The sequence below is a fragment of the Labeo rohita genome, unplaced genomic scaffold, assembly GCF_022985175.1.
Source record: "Labeo rohita strain BAU-BD-2019 unplaced genomic scaffold, IGBB_LRoh.1.0 scaffold_90, whole genome shotgun sequence".
NCBI lineage: Eukaryota > Metazoa > Chordata > Actinopteri > Cypriniformes > Cyprinidae > Labeo > Labeo rohita.
The window spans coordinates 380,315-403,283 of NW_026129854.1; the positions used below are offsets into that span (position 1 = coordinate 380,315).

At 36.7% G+C, this 22,969-nt stretch overlaps 3 protein-coding genes across 4 annotated transcripts; all 3 read left to right on the top strand.

Annotated features, from left to right (window-relative positions):
* The first annotated feature begins 1,164 nt into the window (after nt 1-1,164).
* syngr2a (synaptogyrin 2a) lies at nt 1,165-5,999 on the top strand. The gene is made up of 4 exons (XM_051105138.1): nt 1,165-1,395; nt 2,722-2,959; nt 4,403-4,536; nt 4,625-5,999. Exons 1-4 carry the CDS (start codon nt 1,297-1,299, stop codon nt 4,817-4,819), a joined length of 666 nt encoding a protein of 221 aa, XP_050961095.1. The 5' UTR covers nt 1,165-1,296; the 3' UTR covers nt 4,820-5,999.
* Nucleotides 6,000-8,292: 2,293 nt separating this feature from the next.
* Nucleotides 8,293-17,008, top strand: cant1a (calcium activated nucleotidase 1a). Of its 2 annotated transcripts, none has more exons than XM_051105137.1 (4): nt 8,293-8,420; nt 13,686-14,347; nt 15,737-15,940; nt 16,058-17,008. In XM_051105137.1, the coding sequence occupies exons 2-4, from the start codon at nt 13,708-13,710 to the stop codon at nt 16,426-16,428; spliced, it is 1,215 nt and encodes a 404-aa protein (XP_050961094.1). In that variant the 5' UTR covers nt 8,293-8,420; nt 13,686-13,707; the 3' UTR covers nt 16,429-17,008. The 2 variants fall into 2 exon arrangements, with proteins under 2 accessions (XP_050961094.1, XP_050961093.1); XM_051105136.1 differs by lacking the exon at nt 8,293-8,420 and adding an exon at nt 12,217-12,445.
* A 279-nt stretch (nt 17,009-17,287) lies between these two features.
* On the top strand, nt 17,288-22,189 carry LOC127162344 (galectin-3-binding protein A-like). The gene is made up of 5 exons (XM_051105135.1): nt 17,288-19,892; nt 19,996-20,202; nt 20,294-20,425; nt 20,512-20,773; nt 20,882-22,189. The coding sequence occupies exons 1-5, from the start codon at nt 19,808-19,810 to the stop codon at nt 21,954-21,956; spliced, it is 1,761 nt and encodes a 586-aa protein (XP_050961092.1). The 5' UTR covers nt 17,288-19,807; the 3' UTR covers nt 21,957-22,189.
* The last annotated feature ends 780 nt before the right edge of the window (nt 22,190-22,969 follow it).

Below are 22,969 nucleotides of genomic sequence, written 5' to 3' on the forward strand. Positions count from 1 at the left end.
TTAATACATCATCTGAAAGCTGAGTAAATAAGCTTTCCATTGATGTATGGTTTGTAATGATAGGAAAATATTTGGTCAAGATACAACTATTTGAATATCTGGAATCTGAGGGTGCAAAAAAAATCTAAATATTGAGAAAATTGCCTTTAAGTTGTCCAAATGAAGTTCATAACAATGCATATTACTAATCAAAAATTAAGTTTTGATATATTTACAGTAGGAAATTTACAAAATATCTTCATGGAACATGTTCTTTACTTAATTTCCTAATGATTTTTGGCATAAAATAAAAATCAATAATTTTAACCCATACAATGTATTTTTGGCTATTGCTACAAATATACCCGTGCTATTTAAGACTGGTTTTGTGGTCCAGGGTCACATATTTAAAATAACAGTTTTCTATTTGAATCTATTTTAAAATGTCATTTATTCCTGTGATCAAAGCAAAATTTTCAGCATCATTACTTCAGTCTTCAGTGTCACATGATCCTTCAGAAATTATTCTAATATGCTGATTTGCTGTTGAAGAAACATTTATTATTATTATTATTATTATTATCCATATGTAATACTTTTAGGATTATTTTGATGAATAGAAAGATCCAAAAGATCTTTTTTTCTGTTTGAAAGAAATTACATGCTTTTATTTAGCAAGGATGCTTTAAATTAATCCAAAGTGATGATAATGACATTCATAATGTTACAAAAGATTTCCATTTCAGATAAATGCTGTTCTTCTGAACTTTCTTTTCATCAAAAAAAAAAAAAAAAAACATAATGTCTAATACATAATAAATGTTTTGAAATGTTTTTCTCAAGGATCATGTGCCTAATGAGTAATGATGCTATAAACTCAGCTATAAAATCACGGGAAAAAATTACATATATTCAATATATAGGCTACATTACATAATTACATATATTCAAAATATATTCAAATTAAAAACAGTTATTTTAAATAGTAAAACTATTTCAAAATTGAACTGTTTTTGCTGTACTTTAAATCAAATAAATGCAGGCTTGGTGAGCAGAAGAGACTTTAAAGTCTTACTGTTTACACTACTTTTGACTGGTAGTTTGTCTGACATTGCAGGTCGTCTCTACAGCAGGGGGCAAATTTCATAATAACTGAGTGCCTGTGGGAATGTTCGTTTTGTCGTGACGTGTACTTCCTTGAAGGGTGGTGCGGTACTTTCAGGAAATAATTCTGAAAGTAAATTCCATATCATCACGCTGGACAATTTGCCGAAGCGCTGACAAAAAAAGAGGGGCTACAGTCTCACAAACGCAGACATGGAGTCGAGTGCTTACGGTGCATCGCTGGCCGGTGGAGCCTTTGATTTCGGGAGCTTTATAAAACGACCGCAGACTATCGTCCGGCTGTTCAGTTGGGTGAGATCAAAGTCATCGTTAGCTAATCGTGCTAGTGCTCCTACTCGATAAAAGTTTGTAATATTCTGTCTGGCCTCAAATTGTGGAAGTTAAACAGAGTTTAGTCGCAAAACAAAGTTATGCTGTCATAAGTTACAAAACACAGACCATATGGCTGTAATAGTTTGGGGGTTTTTGTTGAAGTCTGCATCATGTGACTTGTCAACACGGGTAAAATCAAGTTGTCAACACAGCTCAGCACTGTAATACTTTTTATGCGACTAGTTTACGTGTGCTTTTCTTTCTTTCTTTCTTTCTTTCTTTCTTTCTTTCTTTCTTTCTTTCTTTCTTTCTTTCTAAACCATTAACAGTATTCATCACCTCTTACATGTTACACTGCACTTTTGTATATCAACTTTAGCCACCGTTTCATATTTTATTATCAACTGCAAGGACATGTTTTTAAGAAAGACAGTGTAAGCACACATTTCAAGCTAAACATTTCACACATATAAAGTTTGCATTTTAAATGTTAAACCTTTTGACAGAGCATTTTTAACCAGGTGTAGGGCCTTGAATGCCTGTATTACTGAGCTAATTCTGTGCTGTGTAGTTCTTTTTATTTATTTATTTTTTTTGATAACCAAAGGAGACATCTTGTAAGAGCATCACGCCTTCCATTCAAACATGACACTGTTGTTCTCTGTAAATGCTCTCAATAGTAGTTTCTTTGGTGTATGTGTACTTGTTTTTTGCTACAGGATAGTAAAACCTGAAATTTTTGACGTTGTGGGGACCAGGCTGCGGTGATTAAAAATAGTAAAATAATGTTTATCTGAAAATGTAACAATGCAAACATGTTTTCTGTAAGGGGTAGCGTTAGGGTTAGGGGATAGACGATATCGTTTAATCAGTAAAAAAACTATAGAAGTCTATGGAAAGTCCCCACAATTCACAAAAACAAATGTGTGTGTGTGTGTGCTTTTGGTTTATATATCCTGGTGGGGACTTAAACCTGAATACACACATACTAATGGGGACTCATGTCACGATGGGGACCTAAATTGAGGTCCTCATGGGTACAAAAGCTTATAAATCATACAGAATGAGATTTTTTGAGAAAGTAAAAATGCAGAAAGTTTTCTGTAAGAGTTAGGTTTAGGGGTAGGGTTAGGGTAAGGGGATAGAAAATACACTGTGGACAGTATACAAACCATTGCGCCTATGGAGAGTCCCCACAAAGATAATAAACCAGACGTGTGTGTGTGTGTGATTACTACTGTGATGATGAATTATTAAAGAGATTCTTTTGTTGTCACTAATTCTGTTTCTAATTCTCCATCACAGCTCTTCTCCATAGTGGTGTTTGCTACCATCATTTCTGAAGGCTACATTAATGCAAAGGTTGAAGAAACCACTAAATGCATGTTCAATGAGAATGACAGTGCTTGCAGCTATGGAATTGGTATTGGAATTTTAGCCTTCCTGGCCTGTGTTGCCTTTACTGTGCTGGATGCCTACTTCCCCCAGATCAGCAATGCCAATGACAGAAAATACATTGTCTTGGCTGATCTTACTTTCTCTGGTAAGAATTATTACAGGGTATTTATTTATTTATTTATTTATTTTAGCAGTCACTTTAAGTTTCATTACAGCAGCATGCATTTATATACAGTACAGTGTCTAAATCCCATATTTGCTTTAATCTGACATCTAGTGAGCTTCCAAAGATCAGTTCACAGTTCTGCCAGCGAATGCAACAACAAAGTGGCTCAAATTTATTTTCATTGAGAGCTGACGTCCATGACTTTTGCCAACATGTGGACATAACTCCATAACTTCAGTAGCCCTGTGTTCAGCAGAGACAGATCGACACAGTGGCTCAGTGTTCACTGATAGCAGCATAATTTATTTAATGTTAACACAGAATGACAAGGAACAACATAGCAACTTAGCATTTGTGACATTCATAATTGTGATTAGGGTGATCAGAATTAAAAAGGCCTAGTAGCAACCAGCCAGTTTCAGTGGCATAATTGCTGGCAGTGTGTAGACGGCATCATATCTGTTATGAAACTTCACAACTGGGAGATGTGGAACAGTGTCTACATAGGAAGTAACTCAGCTTGCCACGCAAATCAGGGCAGAAACGATTCACGGTTTCAACTGAGTTTCTATGATGTTAGCATGTTGCTAAGCTAACAGCATAATACTCCGGGAGCACACCAATGTTCCCAGGGTCCTATGTTCCCCAGATATATATGAACATTAAAAAAGGTCATATATTCCCCAGTTCAGTGGCCTTGATCAGGATTTTCTCAGAAAGCACACTTGTGATGTCTTAAATGCTCATTGTGCTTTTAATATAAATTTAGTAATGATTTACTAATGTAAATTTGTAATTTCTATTATATATCTAAATATTTTGCATATAAAATTAAACACATTTTTCCTTTTTTAGTTATACATGTATGCGTGTATTTATATATACATAATAAATATACACAGTACACACGCACATAGTATGCAAACGTAAACTTTTATTTTGAATCGATTAATCACAACTAATCGATTTGCGGCCCTCAAAATTCTGGTTTCCATCCATTGAAAGTTTGCACAACCAGAACTTAGTAGATCCAAAAGGGTCATGTAGGCATCTTAAAAACAAGTCAAACAAGTCTTGTAAAGAGATTTGATCACGTCATATGATAAAAAGATTACATTTAAAATGTTTATTCAATTTTTCATGATCAAAACGTACATAGAGCGCATCAAATATAGTATCGGATGTGCATTCGTCACACATTAGTACAAACTGTTAATGCGGATTACTTTGTCTTTATGAAATGTCAAAGTTTTGGTTGCATGTACTTTCAGTGGCCGGACAGAAACTTCTTAGGTTTCATTAAAACTATTTTGATTTGTGTTTATAAAGAGGAACAAAAGTAGTTGGGGTTAAGTAAATGATGACAGAGTTTTCACCTTTGGAGGAACAAACCTTTTACATTTCTCTCCGCTTTCTCATCAGGTGTGTGGACGTTCCTGTGGTTCGTGTGTTTCTGCGTCCTAGCCAACCAGTGGTCTCGCACTGATCACACAGCCGCCCCAGTTGATGCAGCTCGAGCTGTGGTGACCTTTTCCTTCTTCTCCACTGCCACCTGGGTGAGCACGTCTTACTTTATTAGACATCCTGTTTATGCCTGATGGTCTCCTTGTCTGTGTAAACTGATGTCACCTTTTTTTCCTGAAGGCCCTGCTTACTGTGCTCGCATTTCGACGATACCGCCAAGGGATGGACGAGGTTGGCCTAGGCTACAATGATCCAGCCAGTGACCATACTTCCCCGTACCCTTCGGCATATAGTGGTGCTCCAGAGGGTTACCAGCAGTCCCCATTTGCTGCCAGTTCTACAGGACAGGGAGGGTATCAGCCTCCAGCGTACTAAGGGTGAAGGCATTTTAACGCTTCTGAGAGGCTCACCTGTGTGGACTGTTTCATACGCTCCACTTTTTCCTATTCCATAAGAGTTTAAAATGTGACCTGGGATTGGTGTGCTTTGCTAGTGTGTATTTTCATGTTTGAACAAGTTATTTATTTTTATTTTGTTTGGATGCAAATTCTAAACGTAACCCAAGGTGTAAAAAGTTTGCACTTCTGCAGAATTCCCTTGCTGGGTTTTTGTTCCTCCAAATTAGTTTCTGAAAACAGATTCAACACCAGCTGCAGTTTATACATTTACGAACCCGATGGAATTTGCTTTATTCCATGTCTTGAATGCACAATCACATATGAAGTCTACATAACTGACGTGCCTTAAAAGTAAAATCGAAACAAAATTCCTCCTATGCAGACTATAGAAAGTGAACTCTTTGTGCCAAATACATTACCACAATTGAGTAATTCCTTAAAAGCATTGCCAAATATCACATTTGTTGAAAAGTATGCACTAAACCTATTGCCATATGGCTTTATTAACTGCTAACTTCAGTTTTGTTGAATAGATAATAGATGAATAGTTGGATTGAGGTTGTGAGGAAAGAAATGAATGAGTAAACTACTGTAAACGTGCTTTAATTTAATTTGTGACAGACAATAGGCTTTGTGTGGATAATAAGCCTTATTTGTAATCTTTAAGCACCTGAGTTTTGAAGTGTTAAACAATTATACAATGTAATGTTGTTGATGACTTCTGGCAGTTTACCTTTAAAATGTTCTTTTATGTCAGGCCAAATTCACTGCGAGATTCCTACCTCTTACTGTTGAAATTGTGCATTATTTTGAAATGATTGTCTAGGAATTGAAATTAATTGCTAGGATTTCTCATATTTCTATTAATGTATTTCTGCATTGACTATTTTAGACCACTTTTACTTTTTTATTCATTTCCCTAACATGACAAAAAGAAACTAGAATAAATTATAATCTAAGTTGGCCACTAAGTAACTCTTTTCAATATGGTTGTTTTGTTAAAGGTAGGGAGATTTTCTTTACACAGTTCTGTTTTAGCACATAATCGTTGTGTCTTTCTGTTACTTTGCAACTGTTTTTGTAACAGCAGGTATTGCAACATTTTCATTTTGTACGGAAATGCTGCACAATAAACACTTGATTCTGTCTAATGTTAACAGATATCAGTGACTTCTTGTGTCCTGTTTGAAATCTGATTTATTTAATCCAAAGAAAGTCTGTGTTGTTCTTTAATTCACAAATATGTTCTTTTTTTATGTTTTGCAGAAGTACGAAAGTTTGGAAGAACATTAGGGTGAAAAAAATAGGGGTTTTATTTGTGGGTGAACTATTCCTGTTTACCCTAATCTATTTAGATTTGTTAATATTATTGTAGCCTTGTTTTTTATCAATAATATAGGTCACCGGTGCTGATTGTTGAATATAACTTTCATCATAAGGTCTGTGTAATATTGGGAGTCAACTATCTATTGTGTGGAGTAGAAGTCAGATAATATCTCAGTCTAAAGGATATTGTGTAAATGTTACAAATACACAACGCATTGCATGGTTGTGTAACTACAAAAAAATTCTAACTTAAGCATGATTTTTGTGCCTTACATTGGAGGCTACATATAGAGGTCATTCCTGGGATTCGGTACCTTTTGTGTCCCCAGTTAAGATCATTTTATTATTGCCTTAAAATGTTCAATATCAACAACAAAAAGTTGTCTTTGACATAAATAACACCTTTTGAACTTTATAATATTACCATTTTTCCATGTCCACCCTGGAGGAAAATGGGTCATTCCTAGTATTCGGTGCCTTTTGGACATCACAACACTTAAAAAGTAAACTTTTTTTAAATCAGTTGTTGTGTAATTATGATAGGAAGATGTAAACAGATGTTTAAGATGTGAAAAATATTTTTGGTCAGCCTTACGTATATAAATTTAAGGATCCATTTACTAAATGTGTCCACCCTATTAGGTTTTCTGACTTAACAGGGTGGACACTAACAGAGTGAATATTTTGATCTAAAATCAGCCATTACAGGTCTGTCAAGTAAAGAATTTCTATTTACTTTTTTATTATTCCTCTTAACAGGGTGGACATGTTGAAGTTGACCACATCAAATTGGAAAGACATAAGTAAAACAGAAATTTAACAAAACAGAGGCTCTCACCCACCTTCCCAGTGTTTTCCCTCCGGTGAAATGATGTCAGCCATTTGTTATGGTGTAACTTCATTTTTTCCAACTTGTATTTAAATGGCCAGTAGTCGAATATAACAGGGTGGACAGTATTTTGAGGAACAAGCTAAATACCTTTATTATTATTATTTTAATGAATTTAATACTTGGAATATATATATATATATATATATATATATTAGAGAAAACTATTACTGATATACCAAACAACATGACAAAATGTAAAAATGAAAAAAAAAAGTGTTCTGTTCATCAAAATGGCAGACACATGCCTGGGGACGTAGGGAAACTTGTGCTATTTGGTGGTTTAAAATGCTGTAAAATGTTTAGAATAATTAAAACAAACAAAAAAATAAATAAATAAACATGCTAAAAGTTCAAAAGGTGATATTTATGCAAAAGACAACTTTAAAATTGTTGTTGTTTAACAGTTTAGGGAAATGATACCATGATCTTTACTGGTGACACAAAATCCCAGGAATGACCCATAGAATTAATTAATTCATTCTAATTTACATATATCACAAACTCAGGTATACTACATTATATGTTTAGTATACTACATTTTATGTTTAGCTAATTAGAACTAAGGGTTGGCTGGTTTGCATGTTAATGTTGCTGGAAGATGTCGTAACTATGTTATTGTGCAAAAAAAATAAAAAAACACCACCAACAACAAAAACCTTTCCTGAGAAATATTGCAGACATTGAAATAGTCTATTGTAATAGCCATGTTCTCCACTGATATGGTCTTGCTCTAAGACTGTCTTTTGTTTTTAGTAAATTCATAATAATAAATTAATGTAAAAAGCCTACTATATTGCATTGTATAAATGTAAAATCAAACGGGTATTACTGTATAGCTTATATGGGGTAACGTTAACATAATGTATTAACTAACGAACGAACAATGAACAGTACATTTACTACACTATTAATCTTTGTTAATGTTAGCTAATTAAAATACAGTCGCTCATTTGTTCATATTAGTTCACAGTGCATTAACGTTAACAGGTAACGTGTTAACATTAAAGTGTTATTTTATAGTAATATGATAATATGACACTTTTTATTATACTCGTGCCGCCTTTTTATTAGTACTTTTTATTGTTTGCATTTTTTAGAATATAGCTATGTAACGTGTTGCATGCTGTAATATGAAACGTTTTTATTGCTGTAGTAGCTCCTGCGTGCATGCGTAAAAAGTACGCAAGTGCGAGCGGAAAGACCTGGTTCGACGCGCACGGTTTCGATCACGCCCTCGATTGCGGAAGTGGCAGGGATGCGCAGAGCTGCCTGATTGGATCCGTGAGGAATGAGAGTTCACAAGTCGCTGTTTGATCATCAACAGACCGGATTCATTTTTTGCCTTGTCTTCCACCCTCCCGTAAGTATAGTGCTTTTAAAAATACCTTTAGCTAGAGAACACTGCACTGGGTTCATGCAGAAATTCATTGTGGGTCTTGACATGTCACTGTCATGTGGGCCATGCAAACACGACTTTGTGGAATAAAATCAAAATTAATTCAAATAAAGAAATTCCTTCACCGAATATGTGGTTTTGCTGCCCTTCGCTTGTGTGCGATCTTTTCACAACCGAATATGTGAGACAGTAGTGCATGTTAATGTCAATAGAGGGCAAGAGATGAACTCTTGTCAAATGTACTGTTTAACTAACGCTTTATACCAAATATCTGACTGAACAGATAGAGAAGTAGAATTGTATAAAGTGTTTTATATCTTTGGGTAACAAATATCAGATTGAATAGATAAAAAGAAACGCTCTCCGATTGGTCCAGCTGTGAATGTTTACATCACGTGATTAAAGATTTTGCTAGTTAGCTCAACAGCCCTAATTAATTTCTTATTATTGAGCTCATAAATAGATAGTTCATAGATACACATCCGAGTTTTTAATTTAACGTTAGCTTTCTTTTTGTAACTGATAAAACTGTTTTTATTTGTAGAATATTGTACTTTTAGGATGTCACTGCTGAATAATCCAGGGATTATTTACATTTATTACAGAAAATTAAAACAAACAAACAGATGGCAGAGTCAACTGACCTAGTTAAATTTGCTCCTTAAATAAATTAATGGATAATATTAATGGACAAAGGCCAGTATAAGTGTGACAGTAGTGGTTCAGTGAGCAAATAATAGGAAACAAGATGCAATACTAATACATATTTGGTAATTTCGTTGAAGACTTTGTTATCAGATGATGCAAGAACCAGTCATTACCAAAGGTTTACAAATGCCCTGAATTGCTTATAGTATGTTAAACTGAGTAATTTAAATGTAAATACAAAGTAGTTAAGACCACCTAATATAAAGTGGGGCCGTATTATTTTAAAACAAAGAATTTTTGATTGCTCGTAAGAGTAATGTTTCATTTTATGTCAGTAAAATGAGAATGTGAATATTATACAGAATTTTCTAGTTTTCTTTTTTTTTTTAAATGGAACAAAGGTTTCCACACAATCAAAAGGGCAAAAGATGTTTTGCAAAACGGTGAAAGTCTAATGTGATGCATAATAATAGTGCGGAAATTCATATCAGATCAATCAAAATGTAATCAAAGACCTTTGAAGCCATTTCCTCAGTGCCATTACTGATGCAGTTGCTGCATTTTGCCTTTGATGACGAGTACAATGAAGTAGCAACACAAATTTTAATGTTCAGTCATTTTCAATTGCCTTCCTACATTAGATTTTTCCCATTTCAGTTGCCAATGAAATATTTAGATCAGAGTCTGTTCATGCAGAGTGCAATTCAAATTAGGGCCAGACAGTACGTTGAATATTGGAGATATTATTGTGGGATTTAAACAAACAATATAAAATTACAAAATATCTTGAATATCGAATATTGTTCAAAAAACTAAGATTGATGTGCCAAAGATGGCATCAATAGGCAATTTAATTCCTCTTGTAAACAAGCCAAGAAGTGCTAATGTGTTCCAGATCTCCATCTAGTTTTTAGTGCCTGTGGGAAATATAGTTTCAAACCAAAGTGCATCTCTTAATCCAGAAACCGTTGATAGACCTGTGTTCTTAGCTAAAAACTTATATGCATAATCTACCCCAGTTCATAGTGTACACTGACAGCATGCATACATCATGGAGACGTCTATTTGATGTCTGTATTTATATCTGGAAGACGTCCCATATAGCACACCTACGTCTGCAAGATGTCTGTTAAAGATCACTTGATCTGGAAAGCATCTGCTGTGTACAAACCTCTGACAGATGTCTGTAAGATGTCAGTTTTACATACATTCTAAATCATAAACATCTTGAAGACATCTAATAGACATCATTTTGACATCTGATAGGAAACGTCCTATTGACGTATTGCAGATGGGCTAACAATCTAAAAAATATGTCTTACAGATGTAAATGCAGACTTCAAATAGATGTCTCAGAGATCTGCATGTGCATGTGCTATCAGCTATTCCCGACATCTGTTTCCTATCAGATGTCATATAGACGTCTGTTATATGTTTTATGATTTAGAATGTTTGTAAAACTGACATCTTACAGATATCTGTCTGATGTTTGCACACAGGAGATGCTTTTCAGATCAAGTGGTCTTTAACACATTTTGCGGACGTATATGTGTGCTGTCTGGTTAGTATGTGAATTACAAAAATATGGCTGATTGCCTTAGGGAGAAAATGTGATGCTTGGCCTTTTTGATTAGTTGATTTAAGTAAATATGTCTTTGAGCAGCCTTAAAACTGGTCAAAACAAAGCTCCATTTTGCTTTAAGGCCCTGATTTGGAGGAAAAAAAAAATCTAAAGTTTACATACACCTTGCAAAATCTGCAAAATGTTAATAATTTTTATCAAAATAAGAGGGATCATACAAAATGCATGTTATTTTTTATTTAGCCCTGACCAGAATAAGGCATTTCTCGTAAAAGATGTTTGCATATAGTCCATAAGAGGAAATAATAGTTGAATTTATAAAAATTACCCTGTTCAAAAGTTTGCATATGCTTGATTTCTAAAACTGTGTTGTTACCTGAATGATCCACAGCTGTTTTTTGTTGTTGTTGTTGTTGTTGTTAGTTTGTTAATTTAGTGATAGTTGTTAATGAGTCCCTTGTTTTCCCTGAAAAGTTAAACTGTCTGCTGTTCTTCAGAAAAAATCCTTCAGGTCCCACAAATTCTTTAGTTTTTCAGCATTTTTGTGCATTTGAACCCTTTCCAACAATGATTTTGAGATTCATCTTTTCACACTGAGGACAACTGAGGGAGTCATATGAAACTTTTACAGAAGGTTTAAACACGATGAGTCGGGGGGTGAAAACTTTTGAACAGAATGAAGATGTGTACATTTTTCTTATTTTGCCTAAATATCATATTTTTATTTCATTTAGTACTGCCTTTCAGAACCTGCAGAAGATACTTACATGTTTCCCAGAAGACAAAATAAGTTAAATTTACCCTGAATCTTCAAATTCAAAAAGTTTTCACCCCCTGGCTCTTAATGCATGGTTTTCCTTCTGAAGCGTCAGTGAGTGTTTGAGTTTGAGTATATGAGTCTCTCAGTCGTCCTCAGTGTGAAAAGATGGATATCAAAATCATACAGTCATTGTTGGAAAGGGTTCAAAAGCACTGAAGAATTCAGAATTTTTCTGAAGAACAGCAGGCATTTCACTGTTCAGGACAAACAAGGGACTCATGAACAACTATGATTAAAAACAAAAAACGTATGTGGATCATTTAAGAAACAACATAGTAAAGACTTGGATTCTCATGTTAAACATGTCTCAAAAAACGTGTTGGACGTATGATAGAGTATACGCCCCTAGGAGTTCAGTTGTTTTAGGAAAGAAGCAGTACAGCTGTATCTGTCTTTAATAAATCTGATAAAACTAAAGACACTTCAGAGATACATAGGATGCGATACTACTCTATAGGTACTCAAGATTAACATGAGATTGGCAGAAACTGTGTGTGTTATGTCTTTAACAATTATCCATATAATTTACACCCTGTCCTTTGTCTATGTAGATTCAGAGATGGTATTGTTTTAGACTTTACACTAGTTGTGTTAAATATTAACATTTCAGATCAACAAATCATTAACAAACTATATTCCAGTAGTATAGCCCTTTAGGGTATGTTATGGTTCAGTACAGAGTCTAAAAGTTGGAGTAATGAACATTACACACTTGTGAATAAGAACTGCCAACAGTTCTTCAAACGTGAGAATTGAGCTTAACCTTTTAAACCGGTTAACTGGTTTCACTTCATAGCTGTAATATCCAGCCGTACCTGTTTTCACTTTGAATATCTTCTGTCCGTTCACCAAGCCACTCCTTACCTCCACGTCAACAATATTCATTTCCTGCACAAAGTGCTGTGGCGTCAGTGTATCCTGTCATAGCTGGAGAAGCTGGTAAGTGTCTGGTGTCTTGGGTTTAATTAAGTAGTCTTTTCCTTTGATAAGACAAGAGTGTTTTATCACTTGCTTGTCATTTTTATGTAATTATTTTAGTGTAGAAAGATTAGCTATTTGATAATCTACTTTAATATATTTGTTGTTTACAAACTTAAGGGGAGTCTTTAAATGTGTAACCTTTGCACCTGTGTGTCTCATTGAAAGATTGACTGTTAGAGTAAATGATAAAGAGAAACAAAGTCGCTAAACAGGTTTGTCACCAATGCAAAAGTTTTAAAAGTGTTGCAACATTTTTTCCAAACATTTGTTAGCTAAGTAATTTGGTCAATTGAAATTCCTTGAATAGAGTCAACACTGGTTATTAGAACATTGCTCTGAATTTGTTTGCACATCAAAACCAGCCCAGTACATTGGCTCAACCAATGGTGAGATTTTGGGGCGGAGCTATTGGTTTGTCTGACCAATGGTAGACAACTGTCCCATATTTGAAGAACATTATATTGCAGTTCCATTTGGTGCTTCTAGTGCACCAGTAATCACACAGTTTAGACTTGTAAAAGCAAGACTGTGAGTTTGTTTTTTTGGTTTTTTTTTTTCTCCAACTAAGGCACAGTTAAGTTGAGTTTAGCCAAAATGGAAAAGTTCATGTGCATGTGTAATCAGATGTCACACATGCAAGGAATTTAACACTGGAGGTCACTAATTGACTGTATATCAGCCGTAGTGACAGGGCTTAATTTGTGGGACCTTTTGGGTTTTTTTACTGTCTGTGTTTCAGGACCTGTTTGGCCAGATCCAGTAACTCTCAGAATAAAAAAGCTTGTGATGATGAAAGAAAAACATACAAGACATACAAGTTGGGTAAAACCAGAATGAACTAGATGAACAGGTTGTTATGTACATTAACAGGAAAAGAGTAGAGTTTATTCACTTTCTTTTCTGCTTACTCATAAACCAAGATGGTATGCACTCAGCACTCCAGTGAATCTTTTATAGAGTGTGATGAAGTAGCGTCTCATTAAAAACCTAACACCGGTGGTCACAGGAGATGAAACGTATCTTCATACAAGGTGGAAACAAAGTTACCTGCTTGCTCGATTTCCAGAATGCTGCACATAATTTACACCCATCAGGGAGCCACTGTCAATATGCAGAAGACTCCCGGGATGTCTGGGAGAGGTGGGATATTTGTAAATGTGTCACGTTGACCTATATATGTTTTCTGTTCCCTCCGTAGGTGTGGCTGCTGTCCCTCCCTAATGCCTGTTTCTCCAGGCTATGCACGTCTTAACCAAAATGAGCCAATGAACTCTCTGCGCATCTCTGTTGGAGGACTCCCAATGCTGACTTCCATGACCAACACCACTGACTCGCGTTTCCGCATCAAATGGAAAGCCATTGTGCTGGTAGTGTCAGCACTAACCCTTGTCCTCCTCATCTACATGCAGCTTTTGCCCTTTCACCCCCAACCCAGAGGCAAATACGGTTTGAAGTTAAACCATCAGGAGGTGAGAACGGAGGGCCACTATAATGACACATACCCTCTCAGTCCACCAGAGCGCACGGCACAGGGCACACGCTACCGTATAGGGGTCATCGCGGATCTGGACACGAACTCGCTCAGCGACAAAAAGCTGACCTGGTTCAGCTACATGCTGAAGGGTCACCTCCTGGTGTCAGAGAGTGGAGACACAGTGGCGGTCGAATGGGATCAGGACAGGGTGGTCTTGGAAAGCCATCTGGCAGAGAAGGGTCGGGGCATGGAGCTCTCCGAATTAGTGGTGTTTAATGGCAAACTGTACAGCGTGGATGATCGTACGGGTGTTATATATAACATAGATGGACTTAAGGCAGTGCCCTGGGTCATACTGCCAGATGGCGATGGCTCTGTTTCAAAAGGTTGGTGTTGCTCTAGTACCCTATTTGCAATCCAAAAATCCCAAATATTTTCACCTTAGTCATGGGTATTGAGGGTGGAAGAGCGCTCTTTGTTGAGTTGTTGGGACTGATTTCCCAAGAAACTGTTTCATCACATGTATCTGCCTGTTTATGTCTTATTTGTAAATAAAGGAAAGTAGGTAAAGCTACTACTATAAGCAGTGGTAGTAACTTGAAGCCACAACAACTGAACCTTGAACTGAGAAGAGTTTGCACGCTAAAGAAAAAGTGACAATATCCATAATATGCCAGTAATCTCTAAACCAGTTCCACCAGTATGTCTAATGTCAGCACTGCCAATTGATGAAACAATTGATTTCAACCTGTTAAACCAACAGTGGCATATGTATAACCAACCTGCCTGCTCATAAGACATATTTTTAGATATCCATCATTCATTACTGGGAGAGTCTTGATGTTGTTAGTGACCTTCACAACGTACTCACCCCTTGTCATCCAAGAATCCAAGATGTCCATGTCTTTCTTTCTTCAGTCGTAAAGAAATTATGTTTTTTTGAGGGAAAACATTTCTGCATTTTTCTCCATATAATGGACTGTTATGGTGCCCCGAGTTTGAACTTTCAAAATGCAGTTTAAATGCGGCTTCAAACGCGGTTGTAAGCGATCCCAGCCGAGGAAGAGGGGTCTTATCTAGTGAAACAATTGGTTATTTTCATTAAAAAAAAAAAAAAACAATTTAAATACTTTTTAATCTCAAACACTCGTCTTGTCTTGCTCTCCCTGAACTCTGTGTATTCTGGTATTTTCGTATTCTATCGTATTTTCTCCCTCAACTTCAAAAATCATTTCAAAATGATCCTACATCGCTACAGAAGTACCGACCCAGTCTTTGCAAAGAAGATCAAACACCCTTAACAAAAAAGGTAAAACAGGAATATAGGACGATTTTGAGTTTTTCAACATACCTTTAACTGTCATGAACCAGAAAAAAACAGTTCTGGCAGAGTAAGACAAGACAAGCGTTGACATTAAAAAGTATATAAATTGTTTTATTTTTATGAAAATAACCAATTGTTTCACAAGATGAGACCCTTCTTCCTTGGCTGGGATCGTTTGAAGCCGAATTTAAACTGCACTTTGGAAGTTTATACTCGGGGCACCATAGAAGTCCACTATATGGAGAAAAATGCTGAATGACTTTCCTCAAAAAAACATAATTTGAAAGAAAGACATGAACATCTTGGATGACAAGGGGGTGAGTAAATTGTCTGCAAATTTTTGTTCTGGAAGTAAACTTCTCCTTGAATGTAAAATAAATCTATAATAATGAATGTAATACAGTACAAACAATTCACACATGATATCTGTGTTTTTTCTGACATTCTCTAGGATTTAAGGCTGAGTGGCTTGCAGTAAAGGACGAGCACCTATATGTGGGGGGTTTGGGGAAGGAGTGGACCACCACCAATGGGGAAGTGCTCAATGACAATCCTGAGTGGGTAAAAGTGGTGGGATTCCACGGAGATGTACAGCACCAGAACTGGGTTCCAAAGTACAATGCTCTCCGCAGCGCTGCAGGCATCAATCCGCCTGGTAAATCTGTCTGACACAATCTTAAAAATCTAACTAGTGAGATTCACTAGTGTTCAGTCATTAAGAATTAATGTTTCATTTTCAGTCCTGTTCATTTCCTTTCTATTGTCATCTCAGGGTACCTCATACATGAGTCTGCAGCTTGGAGTGATACATTACAACGCTGGTTCTTTCTTCCACGACGTGCTAGCAGTGAGCGGTATGATGAGACAGCAGATGAGCGACGGGGCACCAATCTAATGCTCAGCTGCTCGCCAGACTTCCAGGACATTAAAGTGAGAAACGTTGGTCCCCTGAACCCTACGCATGGCTTTTCTTCCTTCAAGTTTGTCCCCAATACAGATGACCAGATTATTGTTGCCCTAAAGTCAGAAGAGGATGCTGGGAAAATCGCCACTTACATTGTGGTGTTCACCCTAGACGGCCGAATCCTGCTTTCTGAAACTAAGATTGGGGACGTGAAGTATGAGGGACTTGAATTCATTTAGTGACAAAAGGATTGTCTGAAGGTAAATACATAACGAGGACCGGTAAATACCATTTAGATGAGGAAAATCTAGATGTGAACAGTGAGGAGTCTTTATGTTAAAATAGTTGAATGACATTCAAATAATGCCAACTGGCCATTGGTGGCCATTGCCTAAAGTGTGGTTGTGGTTATAGAAGCGAAAGGAACTAGGACCTTTTTGAACCTTTATTTTGAGAGACTTATCAGAGCCTTCATCAAAAGTTTCTCATAGCCATTTTCAACAATGACCGTTAGTGGTTTTACGCCAATACTGTACTTACCGTGTAATGAATGTGACAGAATGAATGAAGTGATAGACTGTAGTATGTGCAAAAAATAGTTTACTCTACACATATTATAGCAATTACCATGTGGTTTTGTTGAATGTCTTTTATTAATTGTGCATTTTTTTTTAACTTTCTTGATCAGTGTCTTAAGCAGATCAGCTACTTTTAAAAAAGAACTGAACTGTCACAAAAATCGATTTTATTTTTCATTGATGCACCAGAGTTATTTATTTGTTGTTGCTGTTTTTTTTTTTTTTTTTTTTTTTTTTTTTTTCCTGAACACAATAGATTGAAGGTTTTAAAGAAAAAAAAATGTGTACCTCAATTCCTTTATCCAGTTGTTTGAATCAGAGTCTGTTTATATGGTTTTAGGGATTTTGTTAAAAAATAAAAAAATTAATCACATTTCATTTGAATGCACAGGATATTCTGCACACGCAGTGTGGTTGTTGACAGTTTTGCATTTATTCATTCATAGGTACTAGTCTTAGAGACTCTTGACTTGAGCCAGTAAGCCAGTAAGTGGTTTTCCGAAAGCAATGTGCCACCTAGAATACTGTACATACTAACAGTAAAAAATATTATAGTGATAAGTACACAACAAAAACCCCAGTGTTAAATTAACTCTCCCTTATTTGTTTATTTAAGTTTATTTAAGTCCACAATCAAGCGGTTCTCAGTGCTGGCCCTGGGGACCCCCACTCTGCGCATTTTGTCAAAACCTAAAAATATTAGACATTGTTTATATAATGATACCTTAAATTTAACTTTTTGTCAGCTGTTTACAAAACGGAAGGTAGCATTTTGTTGTTTTTTTTGTGTTTCTGTTTTTGACATAATTGACAGAAATATGTTGATGTGATGTGTGATTGACTGGAACTCACTTAAGTTGGAAGTGGAACATTTAAACTTACGTTCCTTATCCAACCTTGTCTGGAACGCGGCATGTTCGAGTGTTAAAAGTGACACTGCAGCAAGTTAATTAGATAATTAAGCGATTAACTGGGTAATGACCATTAGTAAAGACAACTGATGTTAACCAACAAAATCACTGAAGAGAACATTATGGTCACCGTTATGGAGATCAATGTTTAGCTGACAATTACCTTACGATGTACGTTATTGATTTCACCCAAAAATGAAAATTCTGTCATTAAGTACTCACCCTCATGTCATTCCAAACCCGTAACACCCTCATTCATCTTCAGAACACAAATAAAGACATTTCTGAAGAAATATGAAAGAGCTCTCTCAACAGCTAAAGAATACCTATAATGCACTGTGAGGGTTGTGCTGAATGAATTCCCGCCTTTTGTCAGAAGATGGCGCCTGCGGTTAAATCATCCATCAATTTTCCAAACTGTTTATCCAATATAGGTACAGCATAATATCATACAGGTATACATTTCTTTTTAAATCATTTTTAAGTAGTATAATTAAGGTTGTAACATGCTAGTTTCCTTGTCAGAGTTCAAGATAAATCTTTTTATTACTACTAGAGCTGACAGTTTGCTCTGTTTTAAATGATTATTATACAGAAAACACAAACTATCCAAAAGTGCCGGCCCTTCCAGTGCACTCAGTGTCTAAATTTGTTCACTCCTTTACATTCACTCCTTCAACTGGACTAATTAGTGGACTAATGTAGGGAATAGAGAATGAGTCTATAGGAATGATTTCAAACACAGCTAAGGTACAGGAATTAGCAACTTTGCTCCTGAAGTTTATCTCCATACCTATTCAAACACACCTGCCTGTAATTTCCAAGAAATTCTGAAGACATGGGTTAGACCAGAGGTGTCCAAACTCTGTCCTGGAGGGCCACTGTCCTGAAAAGATCAGTTCCAACTTGTCTCAACACACCTGCCTGGAAGTTTCTAGAATGCCTAGTAAAACCTTGATTAGCTGGCTCAGGTGTGTTTAATTGGGGTTGGAGCTAAACTCTGCAGGACAGTGGCCCTCCAGGAGCAGGCCTAGATAGCCCTAGGCTAGGCTTTTCAGTTGTGTCTGATTAGCGATGGGGCTACACTAAACAGTTGCCCTTCAGGACAAACAAACATAGAAAACATGAACAAATGAGAATAAGGAGAGGGCAGAATCCAGAACCCAGAGCTGACCAGCATTATAGGGAGGCCTAGAGGGCTGGTCACACTGATGAAAAGACAGTGAATGTACACCCAGTCAGAAAAGGGCTTTAAATTGGGCAGAGAAAGCATTGTGGCAGGACCAGGAGCAGAAGAGCCAGGTGGGTCTAGACAAGGGGTACCAAACTTAATCCAGGAGGCCCTGTAGAGTTCAGCTCCAACTTGCCTCACACCTGTCTGGAGGTTTCAAATATACCCAGTGAGACCATGATTATCTGGTTCAGGTGTGTTTAATTAGGGTTGGAGCTAAACTCTGCAGGACACCGTCCCTCCAGTACCGAGTCTGTTGACCGCTGGTCTAGACAGAACAGTTCAATCAGCTGCCTGGGGAACTGGACCAGATGGGGCAAGACTGACTGGGAACCCTAATTAAGCAAGAGCTGCAGGATGGTTGGCTGGTCTTAGCTGATTTAAGATGAAAATAGTTGGTTTTAGCTGGTCTTCCAGCCTGACCATCTAAGTAAGTGGCCAAAGATCTGGTGGGTGACTTTCTTGTCCATGATCATAGGTGCTGGCAGTTGGTTAACTGCCTTCTTGACTATGTCAGGTAGAACACATATAAAATATACTAATCATTTTCTTTCTGTACTGTGTGAATTTGGTTTGACTGATCTCACATACACCGTGTCTACACCGGACACGACAGTGGCATCATGTCACTCGCATCCTGTGTAGACATATTGCGTGTGTCTGACCTTAGCCCAGGCATGCTGACGGACAGTTTTTGTTTAAATGCATATGTTGCAGAAATGAAACTTTCTAAACATAGCATTTTGCCAAAAATGAAACTTTTGGTAGCCCTCAAATGTGATCACACAGCATTTTATCCAAATTTCACAATAGCTGACTTGACTTGGCCATTATTTAAAGGACAAGAAAAGTGTCTTGTAACTCATTCAGTTGTGAAGTGTGTTCCAGTTGCTGCTGTATGCAGTATTTCCAAAGAAGAATCATGTACCTTCTGTGGCCTCTACTGTTTCTTTACGTTTCAGGACACCGTCTGAGCTTGTTTGGTTAGTAAATAAAACCTTGCTTTGTTATTTTATTTGTATTTGGAGGATTTTCTAGATTTTCTACATTTCTGTCATCTTCTAAATCTTCTGTCACTGGCTGAAGACGACAAACTAAAACAGCCAAAACAGGAGGGCAGAGTGCGATTGGTGGGGAATGAGCCTTCATCTGGTCGTGTGGAGATCTACCATGATAGACAGTGGGGTACAGTTTGTGATGACGGATGGGACATGGCAGAAGCGCAAGTGGTGTGTCGTCAGCTGGGTTTTCCTGGAGCGATCTCAGTTATGTCTGGAGGACGTTATGGTGAAGGTATGAACTCCACAGCACAGTTTATTTATTACACACTGTGATAACAATACTTGTTTTAATTTTTAATCCAAATTCTATTGATTTTTTTTAGGTTCTGGTCCAGTCTGGCTGGATGACATGAACTGTAAAGGCTCAGAGAGTTCATTGTCTGAATGCAGCTTCAAAGACTGGGGTGTTACTGATTGCTCACATAAAGAGGATGCAGGAGTGGTCTGTGAGAGTGGTAAGAAATTCGACAACTAGATATATTTGCATGTTTATGTCTGTTGTTCGTATTATTTAATCTATTTTGTTACATTACATTTGCAGGTAAAAATGTAACCAGCGATCGTCAGTTCTTTCTGGATAACAGTCTGGGTTTGTCTCATGATCTTGGTCTTCTGTTTGACAGTGGAGATGGTTGTGATTTCACTGTTAATGTACAAGATGTCAGTGAAGAGGCAGAATTGACATTTTGTGTGCACAGCACAATCCTCATGTTTTATCCAAAACTAAACATAACAAATGGCTCCAGAAACCTCACAGTGGATGTTAGCCACACTTGCCATCCTCATGTCTCTGCTTTTCTCAGGTAAATTTCTGAAGACCACTTCATAGTTCAATCCAACTGACTCACTGAGAGTTTCAGCTGTGATTATATTATTGGTGTAAGACACTTACAGTATCTGTTTTTGCTCAGGTATTTGTACACACGTCAGATTGATGTTTCCATCACTTCGGCTCAATGTCTGCATCAGCTGGCGTTTATCTTTGGAGTGAAGAAGCTTATGGGGGATGTCGGCAGGGTCTTCACTTTGCTCATTCCTGAAGACAACACCTTCCGTACACAGGTATCCATGTACGAGTACGGCGTCCGCACAAGTGACCTTGTTCTGCAGGAGAACGTCCTTCAGTATCTTTCCTGGAACTGTGAGTTCCTCATAAACTCTCCAGTGTGGAGCACCATATCTTTTCACATGATGGACGCTCTGCTGCAGCGCTCAGACCTGATTGTGAAGGATGAAGCTTTTCTTCTTGAAGCTCTGGAGAGATGGATCCAAGACAATGGTGATGAGATTAGTTCAGATCAACAGGCCAGTCTCGTGAAACACATCCGCTTTCTCTTGATCCCAGTGGATAAACTGTATGAAATACAGTTTTCCTCAAGCATTCTCCATCAGAAACAAGAGAGACTGTACTTAGCTGGTCTGCTCAGAGGTTTTCAGTTCAATGCTCTGCCCTTCTCTAAGATCAGAAAGCAAATGGACAACATGAGTAGTGAGTATCTACCCAGAATCTACACTGGAGATGAGTGGGATCTGTTTATCAATGACACAACTGTCTCACATGCTGTCCCACAATACCCAAGCAATATCCGGTACAACAATTACAACTATAACCAAAGATATGTCCCGAATAACAGAATCCAATCCTTCTCCACTCCGGCACACCCTAGTGCTCTTTACAAAGAGAAAAAGGTCCAGTGGCAAGCCCAGATGTTTCTTAGTGCTCAGGAATGCTCTAACTATGGTATTTCATGTACATCTTTTCCTGTTGCAAGATTTCTCGCAAATGGTAATCAGAACATATATGCTAGCACCATTGGCTACAGCAACAGGTTGATTCTCAGCTGTAAGAATAAAAACAATGTCTTTCATGTCCAAGACTTCAAAAGCAACATTGCGGTGATTCCAAATAACAGCAGTATGGGTCTGCCGAACCCTTGTCCTAATGACTACAATTTTAGATTTGTAGTGCGTCCGCAGTATATCTGAATGCACAGTTATATTTGCTTCAGGTAGTTTCCTACAGGCATTTCAGTATATTGACTTAGTTTAATCGAATCTATTAAATTCAGTCAACTTTTTTTTTTCTTTTAAACGAATGTTATTCATTCTGCAGCGAATTCTCTCAAAATTTTCAGTTGATTGTAAACTTTTCATTTAAATATTAATGAAAAATGCTTAATTTTGAAAGTGCACTTCGAAAATAAAAAATATTTCTTATACATCTTTGTCAGTTTGATTCTTCTTTGACTCACCAGTGTTAATTGTTCAGATGTTTATTAAATATATTCAGTCTTCACAAAAACAGATTCAATTTTCAGTTATAAATTCAGAAGCATTAACCTTTAATAGCCTTTAACAAAAACAGCAGCAGTGGTGTCTCGTTTTGAAAGAATAGTAAGTCATAATAAAAAATAGTAGCCTAAGTCACTAAAACAAGACATTAGCTTATATTTTGACAACTGACACAGTTTCACAAAAGGTAATTGTTTAATAAATCTATATGAGAACGATCCTATCCATTAGGCATAAACTAGATATTGGATATACTTCTTTTATCAATCTTGAGTGCCACCTGATTTACAACTATTGGGGCGAATTCAGGCAGTGGAGCACCTTTTTTTCACCTTTGATAACTTTGAGCTCAGCCAAAAATACATTGTATGGGTCAAAATTATAGATTTTTTCTATAAGGATTAGGAAATTAAGTAAAGATCACGTTCCATAAAGATATTTTGTAAAATTCCTACTGTAAATATATTAAAACTTAAATTTTGATTAGTAATATGCATTATTAGAACTTCATTTGGACAACTTTAAACGCGATTTTCTCAATATTTTTTTTGCACCCTCAGATTCCATATATTCAAAAAGTTGTATCTCGGCCAAATATTGCCCTCATTTTGAAAAAAATTGACCCTTATGACTGGTTTTGTGGTCCAGGGTCACATATACCAATATACATTTTGAGATTAAACATCTTTTTAGGTAAAGTAGCCATC

Bases quoted from the DNA above. Each gene is read 5' to 3' on its own strand.
- cant1a (XM_051105137.1), top strand. From the start codon at position 13,708: ATGCCTGTTTCTCCAGGCTATGCACGTCTTAACCAAAATGAGCCAATG. The intron at 14,348-15,736 runs GTTGGTGTTGCT...GACATTCTCTAG, and splicing joins CGATGGCTCTGTTTCAAAAG to GATTTAAGGCTGAGTGGCTT. The intron at 15,941-16,057 runs GTAAATCTGTCT...TTGTCATCTCAG, and splicing joins TGCAGGCATCAATCCGCCTG to GGTACCTCATACATGAGTCT.
- syngr2a (XM_051105138.1), top strand. From the start codon at position 1,297: ATGGAGTCGAGTGCTTACGGTGCATCGCTGGCCGGTGGAGCCTTTGAT. The intron at 1,396-2,721 runs GTGAGATCAAAG...TCTCCATCACAG, and splicing joins TCGTCCGGCTGTTCAGTTGG to CTCTTCTCCATAGTGGTGTT. The intron at 2,960-4,402 runs GTAAGAATTATT...CTTTCTCATCAG, and splicing joins GGCTGATCTTACTTTCTCTG to GTGTGTGGACGTTCCTGTGG.
- LOC127162344 (XM_051105135.1), top strand. From the start codon at position 19,808: ATGCAGTATTTCCAAAGAAGAATCATGTACCTTCTGTGGCCTCTACTG. The intron at 19,893-19,995 runs GTTAGTAAATAA...CACTGGCTGAAG, and splicing joins ACACCGTCTGAGCTTGTTTG to ACGACAAACTAAAACAGCCA. The intron at 20,426-20,511 runs GTAAGAAATTCG...TTACATTTGCAG, and splicing joins AGGAGTGGTCTGTGAGAGTG to GTAAAAATGTAACCAGCGAT.